This window comes from Lepus europaeus, chromosome 6 (genome assembly GCF_033115175.1).
Source record: "Lepus europaeus isolate LE1 chromosome 6, mLepTim1.pri, whole genome shotgun sequence".
Classification (NCBI taxonomy): Eukaryota; Metazoa; Chordata; class Mammalia; order Lagomorpha; family Leporidae; genus Lepus; species Lepus europaeus.
The window spans coordinates 55,748,262-55,767,888 of NC_084832.1; the positions used below are offsets into that span (position 1 = coordinate 55,748,262).

General features: G+C 42.7%; 1 protein-coding gene across 4 annotated transcripts in view; it reads left to right on the forward strand.

Moving 5' to 3' along the window:
• The window catches only part of DGKH (diacylglycerol kinase eta), a 202,672-nt gene that overhangs the window by 143,520 nt on the left and 39,525 nt on the right, over positions 1–19,627 (forward strand). For all 4 annotated transcript variants that reach the window (XM_062194120.1, XM_062194119.1, XM_062194122.1 and 1 more), the window contains 2 exons: positions 3,443–3,527; positions 8,186–8,271. In XM_062194120.1, coding sequence (XP_062050104.1) covers positions 3,443–3,527; positions 8,186–8,271 — 171 coding nt within the window. The remainder of the gene's footprint in view (positions 1–3,442; positions 3,528–8,185; positions 8,272–19,627) is intronic.

Consider the following 19,627-nt stretch of genomic DNA (forward strand, 5'->3'; position numbering starts at 1 on the left):
AGAGATTCCTGGTCTCTTGAGATCGTGAGTGAGAGCAGGGCCTGGCACAGACACCCAATAAAGATGTTTTGCTTAGTGAATGAATGAATTGTGAAAAAACTAGTCTCATGAATCCAGTATTTTAAGGATAGAAGATTATAATGATACTAGTTATCTTTAATCGCTGTTCAGGTCAGAAAGCTAAAGTTTGGCTGGGTGGATTTTTTTTTTTTTTTTTTGACAGGCAGAGTTAGACAGGGAGGGAGAGAGAGAGAAAGGTCCTCCTTCCGTTGGTTCACCCCCCAAATCCGTTGGTTCACCCCCCAAATGGCCGCTATGGCCAGCGTGTTGCAGCCGACGCACCACGCAGATCCGAAGCCAGGAGCCAGGTGCCTCCTCCTGGTCTCCCGTGAGGATGCAGGGCCCAAGCACTTGGACCATCCTCCACTGCCTTCCCGGGCCACAGCAGAGAGCTGGACTGGAAGAGGAACAACCGGGGCAGAATCTGGCGCCCCAACTGGGACTAGAACCTCAGGTGCCGGCACTGCAGGCGGAGAATTAGCCTAGTGAGCCATGGCACTGGCCGGCTGGGTGGATATTGATGAGTAAAATAAGTAGGGACTTCTCATCTTGTGTTTTCACAAAAGTGAAGTAAGATAGAAACTTCATATATAATACATATATTTTTGTTAGAGATTTATAGATATGTTTGTTAGGATATCTCTTCTTAGTTGAGCAAATAACGAATGAATTGACCTAACAAAGAACTAAATATTAAAAAAAGAAAATGAATCTTCTCCCAAGGCAGGAGGAAGTGTTAGGAGCAAGCTTCCAGAGGAGCTATCACTGTGTTTGCGTGATTGACACATCTCATAACCACGTTTTCCCTGAATGCCCCACATCTAAATCAGAAATCAATTTCTGAACATTGTGGTGGGAGGGGCTTAGAATTTGGGCAGAGGAAGCAACAGAACTCAGTAAGCAGGAATACCCGTTCCCCCCCCCCCCACCTTGAGTGGAAGACAAATGTCAATATATTGTTATGCGCTGGACCTTGCATTAATCAAAACAACTTTGATAGGATTAGCCATCTGTGTTAACTCTTCCCGAAAATAGGTAACAAAATCTCATCAGGGAGCCACCCATCTAAAATGTAATTACTCTATGTGGAGCTATAACCTAATTAATTGTAACCTTGCCTGTCATCAGGTAATGTGGTAATGGCCGATTCTTTTGCTAGCAGAATATTTAAAAAGAGAATCGGTCAGTAGAGCATTTGTCTGTTTATCTAAAATTGCATGAGAAGGGCACTCCTAGAGTTTGGGTGTGAAAAGATTCATAATTTAGTGTGGCGCTGAATTCAGTCTCCAATCTTTTTTTTTTTTTTAAAGATTTTATTTATTAAAAGTTGTAGTTACACAGAGAGAGAAAGAGAGGCAGAGAGAGAGAGAGAGTTCTACCATCCGCTAGTTGACTCTCCAGTGGACCATAACAGCTGGAGCTGGGCCGATCTGAAGCCAGGAGCAAGGACCTTCTTCCGGCTCTCCCACGAGGGTCTTGGGCCATCTTCTACTGCTTCCCAGGCCATAGCAGAGAGCTGGATTGGAAGTAGAGCAGCCAGGACTCGAACTGGCACCCATATGGGATGCTGGCACTACAGGCGGCAGCTTTACTCACTATGCCACAGCTCTGGCCCCCAGTCTCCAATCTTTTAAAGAGGCTGGAGGTGAAAAAAAGGAAAAAGAAAATGATAACTATGGGAGGCGATGAATGTGTTAATTAGCTTGATTGTGGTGATTATTTCATAATGTGTCTGTGTATCAAAACATCACCCATGTATCTTAAATATATAGAATTTTTAGTTGTCAATTAATTCTTAGTAAAGTTGAGTGGGAAAGATGGGAAATGATACATTAAAATTGCCATTATCCATACCAGAGCTTGAAGGTGAATCCTGTACTGCTGTTTGATTCTGTGTTTAGCCAACAGTGGAGTCCTTTAAATGCTTTCGTGTTGCAAGTTTAAAGACCATTCCTGCTGCATGCTAGGAAATGCTGTTCGGTATTTTCTGCACGCTGAAAGTGTGCTTTCCCTCCGTGTGTTACAGAAATTCAATTGTCCAGGCGGTTAGCTAAGAATAAACACCCTGGTGGTGAAATTCCTTAAAACAGAATGGCCTATAAAACACACAAGAAAAAAAAAATCTTAGAGGATATAAAAACTTAGGAACACTGTTAGAAATATATGACTATCATGTTCCTGTGTTTTCTTTACTAATGTACTGTTTGTAAAGAAAGGGTGAAGAGGAGGGCCGGTGCCTTGGCACACTAGGTTAATCCTCCGCCTGCAGCGCCGGCATCCCATATGGGCGCTGGATTCTAGTCCCGGTTGCTCCTCTTCCAGTCCAGCTCTCTGCTGTAGCCGGGGAGGGCAGTGGAGGATGGCCCAGCTGCTTGGGCCCCTGCACCTGCATGGGAGACCAGGAGGAAGCACCTGGCTCCTGGCTTCGGATCCGTGCATTGCCAGCCATAGCGGCCATTTGGGGGGTGAACCAACAGAAGGAAGACCTTTCTCTCTGTCTCTCTCTCACTGTCTATAACTTTACCTGTCAAATTAAAAAAAAAGAAAAGAAAAGTTTTAAAAAAAAGAAAGGGTGAAGAAAGATCGGTGTTTACTATTTTAAATTATATAAGCTTTTTGTATCAACATACTTGATCCTCAGAAGCCGTTGTTGTGATTGTTTTACAAAGATGAAAGTGGAGTCTTGCAGAGACCATGGGCGTAAGAACTACTGGTATTTCACGTCTGCCTGGCACTTCTAGTCATCTGACTTCATCTGTCGCCATCTCCGTGGATCACCATTGCACTCCTAGGGATAGCTAACATTGTCATCTTTATTTTACTGGTAACAAGGCTCCCTGGGGTGAGCATTGGGCACTGTGGGCAGTTAAGCTGCGACCTTGGATGCCTGCATTCCATATCAGAGTGCTTGCATTCAAGTCCCATCTCTGCTCTCCACTCCTGCTTCCTGCTAATGCACACCCTGGGAGGCAGTAGGTGATGTCTCCAATAGATGGGTCATTGACACTTAAGTGGAAAACCTGGATTGCATTCCTGCACCTGACTTTGGCCTGGCCCAGCCTTGGCTGTTGCAGGGATTTGAGGAGTGAACCAGAAGATAGAATCAATCTCCCTCTCTCTCTCTCTCTCTCTCTCTCTCTCTCTCTTTCCCCACCCCAACTCGGACTCTCTATGTGTTCCTGTGCATCAGATAAAAAAAGAATTTAATTCAGCATTTTATAAATTACCCAAATGCCAATTTTTCTGCATTTGTGGCTGTTTTAAGATGCAATAATCCATAGTACGTGAGTGTATGTATATGCTGATATATGTATCTGGGATGGGAACTGTCAGCTTGTTAAATTTCAAAGGACTTTTAGAGCAAAGATGTTTTTCCCCTCAGGTGGAGTATAATGACGTATGAACTCAAATTGCCACCAAAGGCTGCTCTACTTCCAGGACCTCCAGAAACATCGGAAGAACTTTATGTAAGACTTATATGTAAGACTTATGTATATAAGACTTTATGTAAGACTTATATAAAGGGTTACATATTTGCCATTTGAAATAGGGGCAGATACCTTGCAAAAAAATAAGAACATTTACTCATAAGCTATGACAATATGTTTACTCAATTTCTTTTTTTTTTTTTTTTTTGTGGTGGTGGGGGGCGGAGAGGTGTGGTTTATTTACAGTCTTGTTAAACCGAAGTTCCTGAGACTGAGCAATCTCTGAGGCACTACAGGTGCTAGCTAGAGAGGCAGGACTGGTCCTGGGACAAGCGCGCCCCCCCCCCTCCCCAGCCACCAGCCAGAGTATTTTATAGTAAAAACGTGGGGAGAAGAAAACCCGAAGTGTTCACACTGGCTCTACATGGGCTGTGGATGAGAGCTGTGGGACAGCACGGAGTGGGTGGAGCTTTGAAGTAGGGGGACGATCTACCTGGAGAAGGAGTGGCCGCGCTCCTATGCAGAACCCTGGCACCTTGTCGGTTATCCTCCTGGGCTTTTCCCTTGGGGATTGTGAACACACTCCTGTCATTTGGGTTTGTCCCAGTGCTGTTCAATTGAATAGCTTCTCTTGCTTCTCCTCTTCTCCATCCTCCCACCTCATCACTACCTTCAGGGCATCTCGGGAATTTTTCCTTTCCTGTTTTAGTGATTACTCCCATCCTCTCCCCCAGAGACAAGACTCTTGCTGAAGATCGAGGTTTTAGGATCTTCCCTGACCATCCACACTAGGAAGGTGAATTTAGCTGTCACTTGATTTTATGGGCCTTCGTTATGTCATCTGTAAGTGAGGATACAGGCTTGTGAGTTTATACATTTGAAAGGCAGGACACACACACACACACACAGAGGAGAGAGAGATGGAGAAAGAGAGAGAATCTCCTGTCCGCTGGTTAATTCCCTAAATACGTGCAACACCAGAACTGGGCTAGGCCAAAGCCAGGAGCTGGGAACTCAGGTCTCCCTTGTGGCAGGGATCCAACTATTTGAGCTCCCACCTTCTTCCAGGGTGTCCATTGGCAGGAAGCTGGAATAGGGAGTGGAGCCAGAACTCAAACCTAGGTACTCCCACATGGGATCAGCTGTCCAAAGTGACTTATTAGCCGCTGCAACCAACACCTGTCCCAGCAGTGGTGACATTTAAAGCTTTATTCTCCATTTCACTAAGTCTGTCTGATCTGTGCTAGCTTATTTTTCTCCCCAGTTCAAATTTGTCTTTTGTTGTTAAGGAAATTATGAACTTGTCAAAGCTAATGTGAGGAAAAATAGCTAGAAATATGATGCTATTCCTTACAGAAGCTAATTATATTTTTAATACTTTTTCTGTTATAATGGTGGCAAAAACAACTTCTAAAAACTTTAGAAAATAACAATGAAAAATAAAATAGTCACTTTTAGTCTTTTCACCCAGAGATAACTGTTGAAGATGAATATATTTATTTACTTTATCCCCAGCAGCAATTTTAGATACAATATTCTTCTGACTATAAACATAATGTTTTTATAGAAAACAATCTTTTTTCTTCAGTAATATTTTGGTAAATTTATTAGCTTTGTTTCTAAAAAAAAAGAACAGGGGGAGTTATTTGCTCTACTTATTTTTGTCACATCTATAATCACCAAACAGGAGGTACAATTTTAAGTAGATGAAGGGTATCTTTTCTTTTTTTTTAGTGCAAAAGGATTTTGAATGAGCTTTATGCTGGTTTTTATAGATGTATTTTCAGAACAAAGGGAAAACATCTTTCAAGATGATAGATTCACTGGGTGTTCTGCATGACCCTGACCAAGAGTCAGATGCCCTCTGACTGCCACTGGAAATGCACTTGACTGTGTGTGAGACCTCTTGACCTTGACAAGTGCATTAAAATCAAGCTAAACCTTTTTTTGTTGCTTATCTGTACTCTACTAGCTGTGGGTCTTAGGAAAAATCACTCCAGCCACCTAAGCCTCAGGTTTCTAGGCTGTCAAACAGGATGATAAATAAATACATACAGCACAGTGTCTGGAATACAACAGAAAATGTTAAACCTTTTTATGACTTCCCTTCCTGACCCTGCTAAGTGAGTACATAATAAATGACACCTATAGTTTAATCCTTGGACATAGGGGTTATTTTATTTTACTCTAAAAGAGGTTGTAATTTTTTTGTCTTTGAATATTTTTAATGAACACAAACTTGGATTTTCAAATTTTAAGCTTCAAAGGGCATAAATGACTGACTCATTAATTAGTGATATACATGTTCTTTTAAAACATTTGCCACTTTTCAGAGAATAAGACTAATCTTTGAAGAATGTTTCCTTTTTGCATTTTAAAAAGGTATTTGCCTTTTTCTGATGTTAAGTATAAAGATGCATTTTAGCATTATGTCAGGAGATCAATAAAGTAGGTTCCTGAGTCAGTACAGTGTGGGGTGTAACTGTGGAGTTCCTGTCCTCCCCTTCTCTCCTTGGTGTGAAATTACTTTTCCCTACACGACCTGTCTTTGAAACAGGTGGGATTGGCCGGCGCCGTGGCTCAACAGGCTAATCCTCCGCCTGCAGCGCCAGCACACCGGGTTCTAGTCCCGGTTGGGGTGCCGGATTCTGTCCCGGTTGCCCCTCTTCCAGGCCAGCTCTCTGCTATGGCCCGGGAAGGCAGTGGAGGATGGCCCAAGTGCTTGGGCCCTGCACCCGCATGGGAGACCAGGAGAAGCACCTGGCTCCTGGCTTCGGATCGGCACGATGCGCCAGCCGCAGCGACCATGGAGGGTGAACCAACGGCAAAAAGGAAGACCTTTCTCTCTGTCTCTCTCTCTCACTATCCACTCTGCCTGTCAAAAAAAAAAAAAAAAAAAAAAGAAAGAAAGAAAGAAAGAGATGGGATAGAAATTTAAGGGAGAAGCATACTGACCAGCCATGGTGCACTTGAATGTCAGTTAGGAATGAAATTCCTCAGGGAAGAGGCCAGTTGGGAAGGTGTGATGGGGAGAGGGACGTTAATTGACTCTGGAGTGCAGTCTGAACAAACTGCGCTGATGGGCGCGGAGCCATGGAGAGATGGGCAGAAGAACACAGGAGGCCGCTCCACAGCTGGTCGTTTACCCTGGAGCATTCTGCACTGTGTGACAGGCAGCGTATCTGGGGCAAACGTTTAGTAGAGAGCTGTGAGCATGAGGCTGTTCAAATTGTGTGCACATTTTTTTAGGGAGATGTATTCTTTTGCAAGAAGGTGTTAAAGCTTGAGTCAAATAGAAAAGGGGATGGAGGACACTTTGAGCATTATGGTTTTATTAAGAGGTCTTTATTTACTTGATTGTATGATAGTCTGGTCAACATTTTTTTAAAAGATTATTATTTTATTTGAGAGGCAGAGAGAGAGAGAAAGCCTTTCATATTTTACTGCTTCCGTCTTCTGCTGCTTTCCTAGGCCATATCAGAGAGCTGGATAGGAAGTGGAGCAGCCGGGACTTGAACCGGTGCCCATATGGGATGCTGGCACTGCAGGCAGCGGCTTTACCCACTACACCACAGCACTGGCCCCAACATTCAACATTTAAAAAAAAAAACTTCTATGAAATTATACATACTGGAAAGTGCACATATCATGACTACACAGCTTAGTACATTTTCGCAAACTAAACAAACCTGTGTAATCAGTACTGAGATTACAAGACAGCATGCAAGTGTTCCAGGAGTCCTCCTTGGCCCCCCACTACTATCCTGGCTTCTAACAACATAGAGTACTGTTTCTGTTTTTGTGCTTTGTAAAATAGAGTCATCTTGTATGCTCTCTTTAGTATCTGATTGCTTTCACTCAATGCTGTGTTTGTCATACTCATCTATATTGCGGCACAGTCATCTAACTCCTTCATTCTCTTTGTCCTACACTAGCCCATTGCATAAGCAAACCACAGTTTGTTATCCATTGTGCTATCGAGTGAATGCTGCTGGGAACATGTAGCACACATCTGCATTTCTTTGGGATGTAGTTATACTAGTTGAATTGTTGGTCCCTGGTATTGCACATATGTTCAGCTTTAGTAGATACACTGGATACTTTTCTAGAGTATTTACATCAACTTACACTCTCATCGGCGGTGTGTGAGGGTTGTATAGGTCCACACTGTGCTAACAATTGCATTTCTGTTTAGTACTGTTCTTGTTTTTCCCATTCTGATAGATACATACACCATTCATTGCCATATGACTTATAGCGTATGTGCATTGGAGTTTTAGTTCACATTTGCCAGATGGCTGGTGAGGCTGAATACCTCTTCATCTGTTTCTGGACCATTTGGATCTTCTCCAACTTAAATTTCTAGTCTTTTGCCCGTTTAAAAAATTAGATTGTTTGGCTGTTTTGTACTAATTTGTACGAATTCTTTTTACAATAAGGCATTTGACATATTTTGTTCAAAAGATATTTTTCTGGATTTTTCTAAAAATAAAGGAAGTCTGGAAACTGAAATCCTTTCACAGAAATGAGATATTTATCTGTTTGGCATAAGGACCCCTTTCTCATTGTAGCCGGTGCTCCGTCCCACATGCCTCGTGAATGTCACCATGTATGGAACAGTAGTAAGGACTGAGTTGTGGAAATGGCACCCATGGAAATACAGCAGAGGCTTTATTTATTTATTTTTTTTTTTGCAGATGACAATTTATGAAGACTCAGTTGCAAATCATCTTACAAAGATCGTCAATTCTGGTGAACATGCAGTGGTCTTATCATCTACCAAGTGAGTTGTGGAGCTTAAGTCAGGAGGTAGTTCCATGGTGACGATGAAAGGAAAGCTGCTTCCTAGCTTTGACATCATTGCTTTGTGATTTTTCTTTTCAGAAAGTATCTGTGAAGTAGCTTGTAGGATTCGATACACTAAGTTTAAACTGATTTCTAAAAATCACTTTAACATCTTATTTGTAAGTAGACTATATTTAGAGAGTATATTTTTTGCTATTTGAAACTTTTGTCAAAAAAGGTATAATACATCTCTAGACTTTAGTCTAAATGTGTATTTAAGGAAGTGTTTATGATTAATCACAAAATGAAAAGCATGTTTCATTATAATGATTTTCATAAACACTACTGTTTTGGAACTATGTACATCAATAGAAGGAAAGTAATGATGAGACTTTGCAAAATTACCTTTCTCAGCATGTTTAAAATTGCATAATTATGTTCTAATTCAAAATTGCCAGATTTTATTTAAGTTGATTCCATACATGGAGCCAGTGCCACTTGATGTTACCCAAATATTTCCTGGCTGGAATTTAGAATTTAGCTTTTGAAGCATTCTATACTGATGTCACGAGAATTGGAAAGTCAGCCAGAGGAAAGAGGTGAAACCAACTGAAATTTTCAACTTATAAGTAGAAGAATGCTTTTAGGATTCCGGCTTAGTGAGCAAATATTACTGTTACACAGAGAGAAAGACAAGGAGGGAGAGGGAAGGGGAAGTGGGAGGGTTTGAAGGAAAACTACACAGACTTCACTATAGTGTAGACACAGTGTGCCCCAGAAAGGAAAGACAAGATAAGTCATAAACACATCTGCTGGTGACCAAAGTATAATCAGAGTAACAGTTGCTTTGGACGACATAGCCCTCAGAAAGAGGAAAGAGGACTAGGAAAAGGAAGGGCACGATGGCATAGGCCAGCCAAGCACACTGGGTGGTCCAGAATGTGTGGGCTGTAGACCTTCCTTGTTGGGCAGTGCTGCTGTTGGTGAATGTGTGTTTACTGAATTGTAGTGCTTTCTGGTGAAACATGTGACTCTCTAGGTTGTCCCAGGCCTCAACACTCCCTATTCCTTGTCTGTCTCATCCTGGGCCCCCATTCATACATCTAAGTTGCATTTTGAGTGTGCCACACTGCTCCTGGGAATCAAATGCATCTTTGTAGAGCAAATCGGAGGGCACTGTTAGAAAAGATGGAAAACTGAAATGGAAGGTTTGCAAAGTATAACAAGATGTAATTTAAAAAAATCATCCTTTGTTTAATACAAGGGAACCTAAAAAACTTTGTGGAAAATAGAAGTAAAGGTAAGTTTATTTTGGTGTAAAAATATTTTGAAGTCCATGCTTAGTTTTTTCATAGCATAAGAATTTTCCATAAACTTCTTTTTAAAAAAATTTATTTATTTATTTTGAAAGTTGGAGTTGCAGAACGAGAATGACAGAGAGTGACAGAGATGGAGAGAGTGAGCTTCCATTTGCTGGTTCACTCCCCAGGTGGCTGCAACGACTTGCGCTGGGCCAGGCCAAAGGCAGGAGCTAGGAGCTTCAACCAGGTCTCACACATGGGTGGTGCAAGGTGTCTGGCGCATAACAAATCTTCCCAGGCAGACAAATCAATTAATTCACAGGCTTTTATTGGGATTTTGCTCCCGGGCGAGGTTCCCCGGTCCCAACAGAGTGGGGGCCGGGGAAATCATGTGTCAGAAGTTGAGAGGGCTCCTTTTAGAGATACAGGGTGTGGGGGTTAAAGGTTGAGGCAGGTCTGATCCTCACTGGTTGACCTTTAGGCACCGGTGGGGACCTTGACAAGGACTTTTCTTCCCCGGAAGTGCGGATAGGGACTCTCCATTCCTGGAAGTATAGGCCTTCCCTCCTTGCAGATCCCAAAGCCACCATCCCAACCTTTTGATGGTAGGAAAGGGGGCGATGATGAGTCTCTCTGGCTACTTCCTGCTGACTGGGGATGTCGTCTACAGGGGCCCACTGAGGATATCTTGGGGCTCCGCAGGGACAGGCATGTATGGATGGAGAAGCATTTGGTTGACTGCCTGGTTCCTGAAGGCCTTGGTTCATTCCATTATCACCTGCTATAAACACTTAAACAGACACTGTAGTATACAAGTCAGAGTGAGAATAGCAACCAATGATCCTAAGAGTGGCATTAACCAGGTAATGAAAAGATTTCATAGAGGAGAGGAAATGAGGGGGGTCTCTGGACTCTTATGAGGACAGTTTGATGGATGTGGCTTAAATCTGATCCCAGCCAAGTCCAGGAGAAAGACCACTCAACTTTTGCAGGTAGAGGGGTTTGTCTATAGAGAAATTCTGAATAATCATACAACATTAAGTAGGGGAGAGGACCATCAGTACACAGGTTGGGAGTAGAGCCATTAATGTTAGAGTAGAGGCTATGATTATAAAGGAACGTGCTGTCCAAACCACGAATAAGTTCTCTGATTGAGAGACAAATAGAAACTGACGGAAGGGACTTGAAAATAATCTGGTGGGCTTTAGGCCTTGTAAGTTAAGAGGCCCAGGTATCTATCTCTTCATAGTGTACATCCTAAGGGAGGTGTGAACCTCTTTGGGGAAGGCACCCTGTTGAGCTGGCCAGGTAAAGGCAGGTGGCATCTCTAATAGGAAATTTACAGTTCTGCCTGCAATGTTGCTGACCCTATTTGGCCATCCCCTCAGCTGCCCTGGTCACTTTGGAAGCTGGGCTGAATGAAGGGCTTTTCAGCTTAGAGTCAGCAAGATCTGTGGCTCTGACCTGAAGTTCTTTGACTCCAGGGCAGGTCCATTTCCAGTGATCCAACTCTTGGCTGGCAGAGCTGCCAGGGCTCTTCATAAGCTGACTTCTGCTGAAGCCCAGGCTTACCACATTGCAAGCCACTGCAATGGACTGGCTTGTTGGGTCTCCTTGAGGGCATAGTACTATACAGAACAGCCATTAATAGGCCTGCCACCTATCTTTACATTGCTTCTGATGCCTAGCTTTCTTTTCCTCCTGGTTTTTGTTAAAGCAGACCAGAGGATGCAAGTCAAGGGGCTGCTTAAGTCCCATCTCTAATATTTGTGGCCTAAACTAGAAGTCTGTAGTCACAGGCATGTTCTGGTAGTAGTTTTTCTGAGGTAGATAATGTCCACGAGGAAAGCTATGCCCTCGCTTTAAAACTTTCTTACCCTTTGTTTGGCCTGAAAGGGAGGTCTTGCCTGTTTACTGTGCCCATGGTGAAGTCCTTCAGAATAGAATTAGTTTCCTACCTCAAAGAGAATAGAGAAATGAGAGAACCAGTTGGACTTAGAATAGAGAAATGAGGGAGCAAGTCCTAGATTGCCTACTGACAATAGCAGTATCAAATGAAAACTTAGCAAGTGATTTACCCATTGCTGTTTCATTGAGTACTGATTACCCAGAAACCTGTTAAAAGAAATTGCAAAATAAGTTTAGCAAGTTACAAAGCAATATTTTCAAAGTTGGTGATCTTCCTAGATTTAAAGAGAAATTCCTTCAAACTCCGTGTCTAGTTACAGTTGCATTTTTCCTAAGAACACCTTAGGCCCATGATGTCATATTCAGTTGGCCACGTGGGGCTTAGGCACTTGACCTAAAACCCAGCAGACCAGAGGGGTGGGGTGAAGAAGGGAAAAAAGAGAGAGAAGGAGAGTGTAAGAGAGACAAGAGAGGAGAGGAGCTAGTGAGGAGAGAAGAGAGAGCAGGAGAGAAGAGAGAAGAGAAAGGAGACCAGAGGAGGAGGCTAGAGAGCCACGTGTTCAGGAATAGGTCCTTTAAAACTTTGCCGGAGGGCGGCCAGGGAAGCAGGAGCATCCCATTAGGATGGGGGTGGAGCTTGACACCGGTGGTTGGGCCACGTGGCTCCCTGGCTTCCAGCAATGGTGGCAGGGAGAGGCAGGACACGGGGTGGGGCAGGGTGGAAGAATACGCATATGGGGGCGGGAGGTTCCTGGCTAGCTGTGGGTCCCCAGGAACTCCGGAGGGTCTGAAAAGGTGGAAGGTGGAGAGTTTGGCAGTAACACAGAAGAGGCGTCCTTAGGAGGTGGGGGCCCAATATTGGCCAGCAAGACCTGGGCTGTGGAGCAGGCAGAGAGGAAAGTAGGGGAGAAGGGAGTAGGACGGGAGCGGAGGTTTCAGAAAGCCTGGACATATGGGACCTCTGACCATTTTCTCTCCCTGCGGCAGAAATTCTCAAGGTCGGTGAGGACATTGGGGCCACTTAGATCCATTGTCAAGTACATAATTAGGCCATGCCTGGGTGAAGTAGATTAGGCGTTTACACTGTAGGTTCTGAGCCAGTCCTGGTTGCTTCAAGTTCTTTAGGAGGCAGACCAGGGGGCATTTTTGAATCCCACCCTCAGGATTGGCCAGATCCCATGGTCTCCCCGGCAGCCCGGATCTACTGAAATTCGGTCAAGGCATCCCCTGTCCCGGACTTCAGTAGACAGATTAGAGGTCAGTCCTCTACCCTCTATGGGGCCAAGCCAGCGGCGGGACGTCTCCACAGCCGCTGGGAGGCTAAACAGTGCAGAACAGAGCCCATGTGCACACGATTTGGAGGTCTCTGTCCAGACGGAGAGCTAGCCGGAGATCGCAGAGAATGGGCCAACCCAGAGGATGGAGGGAGAGCAGGGGAGGAGTTACTTACAGTTGGTCGAGCGTGGTCCGTAGTCAGCCTGGGGCACCAGACAGGTTCAACGAGCAAGGGGACCTCGAACCCAGTAAGGGGAGGTGTGCACCCTCAGCTCCCAGGTTTCGGCACCATCTGCAAGGTGTCCGGTGCGTAGAAAATCTTCTCAGGCAGACAAATCAATTAATTCACAGGCTTTTATTGGGAATCCGCTCCCAGGTGAGGTTCCCCGGTCCCAACAGAGTAGGAGCCAGGGAAGTCGCTGTCAGAAGTTGGGAGAGCTCCTTTTAGAGATACAGGGGGGGGGGGGGGGTTAAAGGTTGAGGCAGGTCTGATCCTCATTGGTTGACCTTTAGGCACCGGTGGGGACCTTGACAAGGACTTTTCTTCCCCGGAAGTGCGGATAGGGACTCTCCATTCCTGGAAGTATAGGCCTTCCCTCCTTGCAGATCTCAAAGCTACCAGGTGGCAGGGGCCAAACACTTGCACCATTTTCCAGTGCTTTCCCAGGCCATTAGCAGGGAGCTGGATCAGAATTAGAGTAGCCAGGCTGGCGCTGTGGTATAGTGGGTAAAGCCACTGCCTGCAGTGCTGGCATCCCATGTGGGTACTGGTTTGAGTCCTGGCTGTTCCACTTCTGCTCCAGCTCACTGCTGTGGCTTGGGAAGGCAGTGGAGGATGGCCCAAGTCCTTGGGCCCTGTGCCCATGTGGGAGACCCCAAAGAAACCCTGGCTTCTGGCTTTGGATTTGCTCAGCTTTGGCTGTTGTAGCCATCTGGGGAGTGAACCATCGATGGAAGACCTCTCTCTCTGCTTCTCTGAAACTCTGCCTTTCAAATAAATAAATAAAATCTTAAAAAAAAGAAGAAGAAGAAGTGGAACAGCTGAGATGTAACTTGGTACCCATGTGGGATACTGGTGTCAGCAATTGACAGCTTTACCTGCTACACCATGACACTGACTCCTCCACAAACTTATTGAAATATCCCTTGTAAAGTTAAGTAAATATTTTATCTGGTCACTTTTTCTTTTGTAATTTTTTTTAATATGAAAGGCAGAGTCAGGAGAGAGTTCCCATTCTCTGGTTCATTCCCCCAAACCCTCAAATGCCTGCAAGTGACCATGGCCAGGGACATGCAATCCCAGTCTCCCACATGAGTAGCAGGAAGCCAGTTACTTGAGCCATCCCAGCTGCCTTCCAGTGTATGTGCATTAGCAGGAAACTGGAGTCAGGAGCCAAAACTGAGACTTGAACCCAGGCACTCTGGTATAGCCCCATATAGTTTAACCATGTCTGAACTGCCAGGCTAACAACCTGTTCCCCACATTTTACAGTTTTACAGTTTGTGTGTTAGCAAAAAGTCTTTCATGTGTTTGGTCACTGCCTCCTACATATTTTATATATTTTGAATTAAATGGAAGTCTTGTTATGAAATTTGGACAGATGGAAACAAGCTCATTACAGCAGCCACCCATTGCTCTTCCTGTGCAGCATAACATTCTTAGCAGTGCTTCAACTAAAATCTCTTTTCTCAAAAAGATTGATTTCTTTATTTGAAAGGCAGAGTTACAGAGAAGAAGAAAGAGAAAGAGAGAAAAGTCTTCTATCTACTGGTTCCCTCCCTCCCCAAAGGCCAGGACTTAGCCAGGCCAAAGCCAGGAGGAGCCAAGAGCTACCTCCTAGTCTTGCATGTGGGTGCAGGGACCCATGTACTTGGGCCATCTCCCACTGCTTTCCCAGGTGTATTAGCAAGGAGGTGGATTGGAAGAGGAGCAGCCAGGACTCGAACTGGTGCTCATATTTGATGCTGGTGCTGTAGGGTGCAATAAGCATGGGGGTACAGATAACTTTTTCACAAGCTGATTTCATTTCCCTTGGGTAGATTTCAAGGAGTGGGATGGCTGAGGCATATGGTAGGTCTATATTCAGATTTCTGAGGTATCTTCATACTATCTTTAATGGTAACTATGCCAGTTTACATTCCTACCAACAGTGGCTTAGGATATCTTTTTCCCCACATCTTCACCAGCCTTTATCATCTGTTGATTTCTGTGTGAAAGCCATTCTAACAGGTGTGAAGTGAAACTTGATTGTAGTTTTGATTTGCTAGCAATCCTGAGCATTTTTTTCATGTGTCTGTTGGCCATTTGGATTTCCTCTTACTTGAAAAATGCCTGTTTAAGTCCTTTGCCCATTTCTTAACTGGTTGTTTGTTTTGTTGTCATTGAGTTTTAAGAGCTCTTTGTATAATCTGGATATTAATTCTTTAACAGTTGCATAGTTTGCAAATAATTTCTCCCATTCTGTTGGCTGCCTGTTCACTTTGCCAAGTGTTTCTTTTGTAGTGCAGAAGCTTCTTGATTAGATGTAATCCCATTTGTCAGTTTGGGCTTTGATTGCCTGGGCATCTGGGGTCTTTTCCAAGAACTCTTTGCCTATGCTGATGTCTTGCAGGGTTTCCCCAATGTTTTCTAATAATTTGATGGTTTTAAGTCATAGATTTAGGTATTTAGTCCATTTTGAGTGGATTTTAGTGAAAGGTGTAAGTAGGGGTCTTGCTTCATACTTCTGCATGTGGAGATCCAGTTTTCCCAGCACCATTTGTTGAAGAAATTGCCCTTGTTCCAGGGCTTGATTTTAGCTCCTTTGTCAAAGATAAGTTGGTTGTAAATTCCTGGATTAATTTCTGGAGTTTCTATTCTGTTCCATTGGTCTATCCATCTGTTTTTGTGCCAGTACCAGGATGGATGTTTTGATTATAACTGCCCTGTAGTATGTTTTGAAATCTGATATTGTAATGCCATAAGCTTTGTTTTTATTATGTAAAGCTGCTTTAGCTATTTGGGGTCTCATGTGTTTCCATATGAATTTCAGCCTTGTTTTCTCTATTTCTGAGAACAATGTCCTTGGTATTTTGATTGCTAGTGCATTGAATCTATAAATTCCCTTTTATAGTATAGATATTTTGATAATATTGATTCTTCTAATCCATGAACATGGAAGATTTTCTCATTGTGTGTGTGTATGTGTGTGTCTTCTTCTATTTTTTTCTTTAATGTTTTCTAATTCTCATCTTAGAGATCTTTGATGTCCTTGGTGCAGAATAATAAAATTCTGAGTTTTTTGCTGTTAATAAATTAGGTAGAATTGAATTATTGAAGTCTTCTATGAGAAAAATTAAGCAATAAAATTATAGCTGAGATATAATCTTATATTTGATGTAGTTTCAATTATTTCTGCTATTGTTTTAGTTAGAAGGCTGTAAGGCAATTGGCTTCAATTAAATACAAATAGCAGAATTTGCTTTAGTCCAAGATTTACACAACAAACTTATTCTAAAGTAGAAGTCAACATATTATTTGTCTCTGTCTAACCATGTGAGTATTTAAAAAAAAACACTTATATTCCTAAATGAAATTTGAATAAAGCATTTGAGGGAACCTCAAAGTGTTTCTGGAGAGTGTGAGAATCCCTGGAATGAGCCCCATGGTTTGCTGAGTTGGAGTCAGTCTGGGCTCTGGTTGAGACCCAACCATGTGCCAGCTTTGAGATCTATTTCTGCCCTACAAGTCTAAGAATGGAAGAAACGCCAGTTAGTTCTCATGGGTCTGTTAGGAGAATCCAGTTGAGTAGTGAAATAAATGCAGAGCCTTTGAATGCAGAGGGCTTTGTTAAATTATGATATCGCCTCATATTTTACCTGATTTCATTTCCAGTTGTTTCTTGGACCTTGGTCTACCTCCTTGTCTAGGCTCTGCTGTCAGCCCCAGCTCTGGGTTTCTCCCTAGCTAGTTCATTGCCCGTTAGCAGATTTCGTCCCAACCATGGCTTCCCCTTATCACTGTTTTGTTCTCCCCAGCCTGCTGCAGCCTGGCCTTTTCGACTCCAGATTAAAATTCCATGTTCTAGAATGCAAAGAGAGAACAGTCTGTAATCACTTTATACCAGTTTTTGCAATATGTTTTCAGTTTTTATGTACATATTCAAATTTATGTAAAAGTAGAGACTGCTATGGTTTCCGACCGTACCGTTATTCAGTTTCAGTACTTATCAACATTTTGCCATCTACTCTCCACTTCATTTTGCTGTAGGATCTCTTAAGCAAATCCTACAGATCTTTTTATTCCACTTCTTGTATAAACATGTATATTGTTCTATAAAATTTTTTTTTACTATAGGGCTGGCAGTGTGGTGCAGCAAGTTAAGCTGCCACCTGTGAAACTGGCACTCCACACTGGAGCACGGGTTCAAGTCCCACTGCTCCACTTCTGAGCCAGCTCTCTGCTAATGCACCTGGGAAAGCAGCATAAGATGACCCAGGTATTTTGGACCCTGCCACTCACATGGGAGACCTTGGATGGAGTTCTAAGCTCCTGACTTTAGCCTGGCCCAGTTGCAGCTGTTGCAGCCATTTGGGGAGTGAACTAGCAAATGGAAGTTCTCTTTTCTCTCTCTCTTCTCTGTGTCACTTCACCTCTCCAAAAAATAAATAATTTTTTAAAAAAGTAAAATTAATTCCAATACCATCAATATTACTTAACCCATATTCCATTTCCCCTGGTTATGTGAGAGGTTCTTTCTAATAGTTGACTTGTTCAAATCAGAATCCAAACATGGTTCAGTCATCACTTAAGTGTTATCTCCCTAAGACTTTTTTTTCTTTAAGATTTATTTATGTATTTGAAAAGCAGAGTTACAAAGAGAGAGGGCGACACACACATAGATGTTCACTGGTTCACTTCCTAAATGGCTGCAACAGCCCAGGCTGGGCCAGGCTGAACCCAGGGGCCAGGAGCTACACCTGAGTCTCCCACATGGGTGGCAGGGACCCAAAGCACTTGGGCCACCCTCCATTGCTTTTCCCAGGTCATTAGCAGGGAACTGCATTGGAAGAAGAGCAACTGGGACACAAACCTGTGGCCTATGGGATGCCGGCATCAGAGATGATAGCTTAACCTACATCATAACACTGATGCCTCTTACGACTTTTAAAATCTAAAAAATCCTGATTGAGGGATGGCATAAAACCAGTAAAGTACACAAATCACAGGTGTGTGAGTCAATGATTAAAAAAAATCATGGTGTACACACACACTCCCTTGTAGCCTGATTTGCACCTAAATAAAATAAATAATCTCCTTATTTTGTTAATTCCACTTGTTTATCAAATGACACAATATTAAGACAAAATATTTTAACTCTCTTGTGTATATAATACTTATATTTTGTAAAATAGTAATCTCCAGTATCCTCAACCACTTTCAGTATTTTAAAAAATGTTGAAATGCTAATGACAAAGTTATATTTCATTAACATAGCTGATATGTAGGTTAACCTAAAACATTAATTCTTTGACTATTGCTGGACTTTTATCAATTCACTATAGTAACAGGAGTTGATGATCTGAAAGTCAGAAGCTCTAAATGAACAGTCATAGATAGAATTTAATGAAAAAAATAAAAAATGATGGTATTAAATAAGTTATCTTTACCTCTTGCAATATATATGGCTCTATTTTTATTTAGTCACTAGCTTTTAAGCTTTATTAACTTTAACAGTAGGATTTAATTAGGTTCTCTGATGTCTTACCCTACTCACACCAAATTTTTAAAATAAGTGCAGTGTGTTCTGTATACATTTTTTTTTTTCAGAAAATGAGAAAACTGATGGGAAAAATAATAATAAGATAATATGGAACCACAGAATTTAGCTTTGGAAAGTGCCTTAGAGATAAGTAGGCAGCTTCCTCATAAATAGAAGAGATGGGGTACATAATTTTTTTTTTTGACAGGCAGAGTGGATAGTGAGAGAGAGAGAGACAGAGAGGAAGGTCTTCCTTTTTGCCGTTGGTTCACCCTCCAATGGCCGCTGCGGACGGCGCATCTCGCTGATCCGAAGCCAGGAGCCAGGTGCTTCTCCTGGTCTCCCTTGCGGGTGCGGGGCCCAAGCACTTGGGCCATCCTCCACTGCCTTCCTGGGCCATAGCAGAGAGCTGGCCTGGAAGAGGGGCAACCGGCATAGAGTCCGGTGCCCCAACCAGGACTAGAACCCAGTGTGCTGGCGCCACAAGGCGGAGGATTAGCCTGTTAAGCCACGGCGCCAGCCAAGGGGTACATAATTATTAACATATATACTCAGCCATGTAGACGGCTAGAAGTCTTTCTGTATTATGCATGATACCTCTCAGTCATCTTTAATTTCTAATCGGAAATGTTTATATTAGGTGAGGAACAAATTTGTCAATCTGTGATTGAGTACTGTGACCATATTTATCTTAATCCAGTATTTGCATATTTTATTGCCTTTTGCCCCTATTTAGAAAAATAATAAATGAGAAACTGATCAATGAAGGTATAGATTCTAGTGATAAGTATAGATTTCATAAGTATAATAAAATGATGGTGGAAAGTATCACACATGTTCAATGTGGACTGTTATTGGCTTCAACTGAATATTTCATATCATATCATTGACTGTTCAACTTTGAAGGAAGAAAACTAAATTGAAGAAGTAAAATGTTGGAATTATAAAAATTTTAATATTAAAAATGTAATTAGAAGTTTAACAGGTTTTATGCTCTGGGGAATAATCTATGTTTCACTTTTATTTGCTTTGCAAACTGTTTTCTATAAGTCTTTCATGGAGTGAAGTAGGAAATTGTGTGTGAAAATTGTTTTTGTCCAATTTGCAAATTCTCAATTAGCATGACCTT